The 8,005-nt window shown below is 42.1% G+C and overlaps 1 protein-coding gene across 3 annotated transcripts in view; it reads left to right on the forward strand.

The window, feature by feature from the left end:
- Positions 1 to 3,260: 3,260 nt before the first annotated feature.
- The window catches only part of Gpc5 (glypican 5), a 1,281,045-nt gene continuing 1,276,300 nt past the window's right edge, over positions 3,261 to 8,005 (forward strand). For all 3 annotated transcript variants that reach the window (XM_021203557.2, XM_029541860.1, XM_029541861.1), the window contains exon 1: positions 3,261 to 3,833. In XM_021203557.2, the coding sequence (XP_021059216.1) occupies positions 3,368 to 3,833 (466 nt within the window). In that variant the 5' untranslated portion in view covers positions 3,261 to 3,367. The remainder of the gene's footprint in view (positions 3,834 to 8,005) is intronic.

Below are 8,005 nucleotides of genomic sequence, written 5' to 3' on the forward strand. Positions count from 1 at the left end.
TTCCCTTCCCTTCCCTTCCCTTCCCTTCCCTTCCCTTCCTTTCCTTCCCTTCCCCTTCCTTCCTTCTTTCCTTCCTTCATTTCATTTTTGGTTTGTAGAGTAATAACTACTGTCACAGACTTGTTGAAATGCTTGTTTCAGGAGATAATAACTAAGCCCTTAATCAATGTTAACTATTACTATTTCTTGGGTACAGAGGCTACCCTAAACTGATTCTGAACATGCTTTAGCTTTTGTTTGTCTGTTTTGTTTGTTTTTGCATGCTTTCGTTTTCTCTATGCTGCTGTTATAAAATGTCTGACAAAAGCAACTAAGGGAAGGAAGGGCTTGTTTGGCTCACAATTCTCAGTTATAATTCATTCTAGCAGGCAAGTCAAGGGAAGAACTTAAAGCCACAGCCAAGAGTAGAGAGAGAATAAACATGTGGATACTTGTGTGCTAATCAGTACTTAGCTGGCTTGCTCTATTCTTACAGGAGTAAACCTAGGGAATAGTGATGCCCAAAATGGTCTGGGCTAATTAACAATCAGGACTAGCAATCTGAAGTGTACCTAGAGGCCAATCAGATCTGGACAGTTTCTCAATTATGACTTCTGCTTCTGGTGATTTTATATTGTCTCATGTTAACAGTTAAAATTCAGTAGTACACTTTGTCCTAAAGACATATTCAGGCCTATCTGCAATCATTACACAAATACCACATAACTCTTACAGTATGCTGGCAGTTCTTTACCTTTCTTTACAAGATCTTGTGTTGACTAACCAGAGACCGTTACTGAGAAATACTAGGCAAGCTTCATATTTAGAAGATTATTAAGGTGCATTTTAAATGATGGCCCTTTAAAGATTTTCGTATCTGAGGGTATTGATATTTGAAAGCAAAGCACAGTATCTATAATACAAAAGACATTCAATAACTGCAGATTGAGTAGCTTTAAAAAAATGAGGCATTATAAATATCAAAGTATTGAAATTTCTCCCTTGCTTCATTTATAGTATCTATGAGCAAATTGAGCCAAAGAAAAGTTACAGTCCAGTGTGTGTGGACTGCCCTAAGAGTGTCTCCATAAAAGGCACAGTGGGACTGTACTCTGCTTGGAAAACAGGAACTTGTTTTGAATGTTCTCAGATCAGAAGTTGAGCTATTTGTTTGTGTAGCATAAAAATACTGTGAGGAAAATCAGCCTTCTAAGCCAATTCTTATCTCATTCATTGTGGCAGAGGGCTGATAAAGGCATCAGCAAAATACGTCATTTATTTATAAATGTGGGCCATTTATGTGGGATAAGTATCCTTGTTTTCTAGTTAAGACCTATTCAATTTCCATGTATGCTTTCCCACATGTTTCATTGAAAGAAAGTATGAGGCACTGAGAACTTGCTCATGGGTTTCTTTAAGCCTAGTTAAGCTTAGTAGAGCTCTTTATAACATACTGCCCAATCAATATTTGCTACGCAAACCATCAATATTTATGATTTTGTTCTAGAGAAAGTACTTTATAGACTGCAGTTAAAGGGATCAGGCTGGATAGTGAATCCTTATAATTATAGTGGTCTATGATAGCCAGCTCTAACAAGGAGAGATTCTGGTGAGAAGAAGGAAGTTTGGGGACAAATTAGAAGTTAACTTTATATTAACATATGTGAGAGTATAGATGATATATATGTATATATTTTCTAATTTTAAAAAGTCTGATGGACTAATAAAAGTCTTTATTTAGTCTTACTCGATGTAGCTGTGTCGGCGTTTAAACGAAGCATGAAATGGCTATGGAAATCTTGTCCTGGGTTTTGTTTTGACTGCTGGTTCCCACTCCCTGTGGCCTTGGGAAACCCATCTCACATGTCTATCCCTATCTACTTACTTGAAAAACAGTACTGACGGTAACAGTGTATAGGGTTATTGTAAAGACCGAGTGAAGGGAAATCCATACAGCACTTGGAATATTGTTTAGCACTTAAGGATTTTATAGATGAGCATGGCTGCTCTTGTTTATTCCCATGGATATAGCTGACCTCCAAATAGCCTTTCTTGATGGTGCAGCAGAGCTGAAGAGTCATGAATATTCCTTTTTATTCCCTAGGATACATATGTAAAACCTTGCTTGAAGGCCTAGAATTTAAAGTGTCTAATGATTTCTATTCTCATTTACTAAGAAAACTTCTAAGAAAAAAAATTGTAGTATTTGGGGAATGATGTCAAAAGCCAAGTGGGTAATATTTCACTCTGAAACAGTGTCCCAGCCATGGCAAGATCTCTTTCTGAAAGTGCTCCCTTTGATATCAAATGGCCATTAGAAAACCCCAGGACACTTAGCTAAGACTGGAGATTATTCATCTCGATCTTGGCAAGGGTTCAGTTTAAGATGAAATTCTCTTAAAGTGGTTAAGATATTTAGAGTCCCTTCTGCTAATGCTTTTAAACAGCTTCTTTGTGCTGAGAAGTACTCTCTCCAGGTGGCTATGACCAGGATCATGTCACTCACTTAGGCTTAACTGCAGGCTGTCTTTTGCTCCCTGGTTTCTCAGGCCTTCCCTTTCCATACTCTAACTTGACAAACTTTCTTTTTCAGCTTGTAATTGCCCAGTATTGCCTCCTATTTTCCTGGGGAGAAACTCCCTCGAGCACTTTTGTCTTAGTTACTCTCTGAGAAATATTAAAAACAAATTGTCAAATGTGTCAAAGCTCAGAAAGGTATAATACCAATGTGCACTATGATGTTAGAATACACTGAACTTCAGCGAGATATAAAGAATGTGATAACTTCCCATTGAAATTCTGAGTTCTAAATTCTTTCAGAAGAATCGTGTTACAGAAAAATCCTCCTAGCACTAAAAGCATAAAACGCTTAAAAAAAAAAAAAGCATAAAGAATTTGAAAACAACTTCTTCAGGCTGCTTTGAAACCTAAGTGCTATTAGGTCTCTCAAAACCCAGCTTTTGCCATTCGCACTTGCGGAGGTCCAATTCATGAAATTTGGATTCAGATTCCTATGCATAGAGGACCTTGATTTGGAGAGAAATGTTTCATCTTATTTCCAATTCATGTTTCTCATCTCCTGCCTTCTCTGATCTTCTTTATACATACTTTCGTTTCAGCAGTCGAATGCTTTCCGAAATGAACCGGGAGGAAGAAGACTAGTTTCCTTTCATTAATTTGTCTCTTCTCTGAGGTCGCACGCCCTGCGCTTGCTGTGCTCCGCAGGATCTGGGCTGGGCGGAGCCGGCGGACTGCTGGGGGTGTGGCTAGGGGCGTGGCCTGTTCTCGGGACTAGCGAACCGGGCTGGAGCTCCGAAGGCTGGCACAGCCTAGGTTAGTGGCTGCGAGCTGAGCCCTAAGCGGCTGCAGCGATAGCGGCCGGTGCCGGATGCTCGCCGTTTCTTCGCTTCTCCCCGGCTTGTGTTCGGTTTGCGCAGCGCCCACCCGCCCTGGTCCGGGAGGGACCCGGGCGATGCTAAGCCTGAGAAGTGCAGCATCTCAGCCTCAGGGCTTCAGGAGAGAAAGCGGAGCTCTTGCAGGTGAAGCCGCGGTCCCTTCGCGGTCTTCCCGTGGCCGCCTGCGCATTGAACCCTTGCCAGATTCCGCCACGCATCTTCTTCCAGCGCCGCCGATGCTGGGTGCTCTGGAGAGTGGGGACCACAGCGGGGAGGGCGCGACCCGAACACCGAGGATGGATGCCCGCACCTGGCGTCTGGGCTGGCGTTGTCTCCTTCTCCTGGCTCTCCTTGGATCTACCCGAAGCGAGGGCGTGGAGAGCTGCGAAGAAGTTCGGAAACTTTTCCAGTGGCGGCTTGGAGGAGCTGTCAAGGGGCTGCCGGAGGCACCGCGGGCAGGTAAGAGTCGCTGGTTGGCTAGGCACTGTATGGGGTTCCAGCCGGGGACCTCTGGGCTTGCGACCACGGTCTCTGGGGCATTCATCCAGAGATAGTCCTTGGTGAGACGACCTTTCAGGTTCTCCGGCTCCAGTAGGTGAATTGGGGTGAGGCCTGTGGGAATGCTTGGTGTGCTCACGGGAGTAGGGTAGCTTCAAGGGGCTCCTTAACTGTATCTGGGGTTCCTTGGAGCTCTGGAACATTTGCTTCTTGCCGGTGCCCTCTTGCTCTCCAGGAACGTGTTTGAAGAACTAGTCAAGGGGGTGGTTTGTTGCCGCTCCAGGATCTATCTGTTCCCACAGGAAATATCACCAGGGGTCCTGGTTTTACTGTTTCCTCACAACCTCAGAGGAATTGTGTTGGTTGCTGCAAGTTTGCTGGTAAACTAATAATCCTTTTTATATCCCTGTGCTGTACAAGGTGCCCATGTTATCTGTAATGAGCGCTTGACCCAGTGCACTCAGAGACGACCTTTACTTGCCCCTCTGCACCCTGGCACCAAACCTTCCTACAGAAATCCGAGCCGCTTAGTGTGTGTCCCAGACGCACAAAGTAGTTTCAAGCCTGAAAAGCGATAGGGCAACAGGCAATCAAGCCCTGCGTTTGGGGGGCACCGGACAAGGCATCCATAGACTCACAGTTTATACAATTAATACGGCAGCTAGAGACCACGCGTCCTATAAGCCCCCTTTGCATTCATCTCCTGTGTCCTACCCTACACTCTTAACTGCTGGTGGGAGAACAAGTACACGTTCTATCCGTTCTATCCGGAAGAGAAGATGTTGTGTTAGGGAGCCAACACAGTGTCTGGAGCTAAGTTAGATCATAGTGGAGTATCACTAGCTATTGCTGAAGTCAACAGAAAGGGGTGGATTTGAGGAGGTTTGATGAACAAAGAATTTGCAAAGGATGCCTGAGTACCAAATACATCCTTTTTCCAGTGCGAGGAGGCTTGCCGTTAGCACTCCCCAGTGGTAGCACATTTGCTTGATTGTTTTTCTGCTAGTTAGCTCAATTCTTATCATCCTTCCCGGTGTCTGTGCACGGACAGCCCACCAGCCAGCGCTCACAGGACCACTTTTAAATACACCATTTTTTATTATAATACCTACTCAATACACTAGACACTCTTTCCATACTTGACACACATTGTTGATACTTCCAGCTTAGGGCAATTCTTGTCTCTTCAAAACCAAACACACACACACACACACACACACACACACACACACACACACAAACCTTCTAAGTATGTATTGATTTCAGTGTATTCTTTCATTAAGAAATACATCTCACTTAACCGCTTATGAGACTAATTGGTTTGTGTGCAGTGGGTGTTGAGCTGAGAAAGCCTCACGTACATTGTGAGACCTGTCTCCTGAATGTCAGCTTTGGCTGTAGCTGACAGTCCTCAGGAAGGCTTTGATCCCAGTGGCTTCTCGCTGCTCAGTGTCCGTGCACCTGCTGAAGACAACATGGTCCAGAAAGGTGGTAAGTTTCGTTTCTAGAACCGTGTGTGTGTGTGTGTGTGTGTGTGTGTGATTGCCTTTGAAGAGGAATGTTCTAGAGCATTGATCACTGATCTAGCCTTTCACTGTAAGGAGCTACTGAAGGTCTACCCTCCAGAAAAGCAAATAGTTGTCACTGTTTGTCTCTGATACAGAGAACACAGTCTAATGCCAGGGGATCATGCACTTTTTAAAGGAGTCATTCTGGGTTGTCCTATTGAAAGCACCTTTCTTCTTCTTCTTTTTGTTTTTTTTTTTGTTTTTTTTTTAATTTAATCTCTTATTTATTTATTTATTTATTTACACTCCAGGTTTTATTCCCCTCCCAGTCCACCCTCTGACTGTTCCACATCCTATACCCTCTCCCCCCCTCCACAAGGATGTCCCCCACCCACCCACCACCCTTCCCACCAGACCTCTAAACTCCCTGGGGCCTCCAGTCTCTTGAGGGTTATGGAAAGCACCTTTCTTATCTGTGGCTTAAGGTAATAGAAATCAGAGTTGTTCCCATTAAAGCAGCCGAGCACACTTACAGACATTAGTGGCCTGAAAGAAGTTCTAAATACCTTGTTTATTTTCATTAAGAAAAAGCCACATGAAAGTATTATGCTGATTTTGACTAACCGGATAGAGTCACTCATGTACAAATTTGATATAATACTGACATTTAATTGTGTCATTCATTGATTTGAATAATTCAGCAAAACATTAAAATGTTTTGGCATTGATTCATCTTATTTCCTTGCTTAAAAAAAATCCCATTCTTGATTTCTATCCGAATCCCATGAGTCACATATACTTATGTTTAATAAATATTTTCTTTACTCTTACATTTATATAATATAGTTATATTTTAAAACTATTTATAATAGTTAACATGATAAAATCACTAAGTGGCTACCTAGTTTTTTAAAATCATACCAGTCTCAGGACAGTTTATACTTAATATATAAGTAGTCCCTTTCACATGAGAATAGAAATAGCGCATTTTTAAAAAATTCATGTACTTATTTAATACATACCCTTTCATTAGGTAAAACTAATACATTAGTTTAAAATGTGTCTTTCTTAAAAGTTTCGTTTTTTTAAAATTTCTTGTTCACAGTCAATAATTCCTGAACTGTCTAGCTCAAATGCTGATTTTGTAATATCAAGAAGACAGAATAATTTTTCGCAATTCCTTCCTACACTTGTGATTATTGTATCGTCTGGAAGATTGTATTAGAGTTAGAAATTATTAAAATGGTGTGGCCAGCTTTCTCAGCAGTCCTCCAGATTCCCCCCACCTTTGTTCTCTGAACTGCTCCAGTTCCTCTAAGCCCATTGAGCTCCACAGAATGTTTGGATGAGAAATGCAAAAGGGAGAGAAGGCACAAATGTGATTAGAATTACAGATCTGCCCGAGTTTTGGTTTTATTTCCTAAGTGGTAGTCAAGGTGCCCTTTGCTCTTGTTTAGTTCATTCAGGGAAGGATTGTTAGTGGGGACCTCTTTAAAAGGCCTTTTATTTTATTTTACTCATTGGGGAGGGAAAATGATGATTTATTCACATACACATTCCTTCTCTTAGAGGATGGTTAAGGGATTTACTTAAAACCAGGTATAAGATAGTTAGTATGTAACCAATTTTAATGGGTGCTTATCTAGCCTACATAGACACATTGTAGCAAAGTTGTAGACCGTAAGTGCTAGTCAGCTTTTCATAACTACAAAAAATTAAAATACCCAAGACAACCAAGTTGCAAAGACTAGAGATCTACTTGGGTTTCTGGCTGAAGTGGCAGACACTGCAGAATGCACACTTAAGGCAGAGGCCAGGTTCCAGCCCCGCCCCACCCGCCCCCCCCCCCCCCCCCACAGATGGCTTCAGGATGGTTGCTATTTGGAAGCTTAGGAGGCACATCTGTGCTCACATCCCGTGTTATAATCTGCTTGTTTGGAGCTAATTAAGAATATCTGGAATGTGGGTTTGCTGCCCCATCTTGTGTATATAATACAGATTATATACATTTCTAATTAGATATCTGTGACTTTGGTCATGGATCTCTTCAGCTAAGTCACAGTAGTAGTTAGTTTTAATGGGAACTAACATAGGTGGTGGTGGGGTTGAATAGCTGACTTATTTTCATTTTACAAATTTCAGCTTAAATCAACATGGACTACACTTGATTGGACCAGTTGTTTTGTTACATGGCACTTACTACACACTCATTTACACACTCATTTTCTTTCAACTCTGTAGTTTTCACCGTGAGTTTGCATAACAGAAACAGAAGACATATCTATTGGTGCCAGTGCCATATGTCTGTGGCCAGTCTACACTGTCACACAAGAGTCCATGTTCAGAAGGGTCCCATGCCTATATACAGTTGACACTGTATTGAAATTTGTACACCCACCTTGCATCTGTTTCTGGCTTGGGATCCTGGAAGTCATGCAGCAGATTGGACCTGACTTGTACCTCTTTTCTTTTCTTTTCTCTTTTCTTTTCTTTTCTTTTCTTTTCTTTTCTTTTCTTTTCTTTTCTTTTCTTTCCTTTCCTTTCCTTTCCTTTCCCCTTTCCCTTTCCCTTTCCCTTTCCCTTTTTCCCTTTCCCTTTCCCTTTCCCTTTCCCTTTCCCTTTCCC

This window comes from Mus pahari, chromosome 8, assembly GCF_900095145.1.
Source record: "Mus pahari chromosome 8, PAHARI_EIJ_v1.1, whole genome shotgun sequence".
Lineage (NCBI taxonomy): Eukaryota > Metazoa > Chordata > Mammalia > Rodentia > Muridae > Mus > Mus pahari.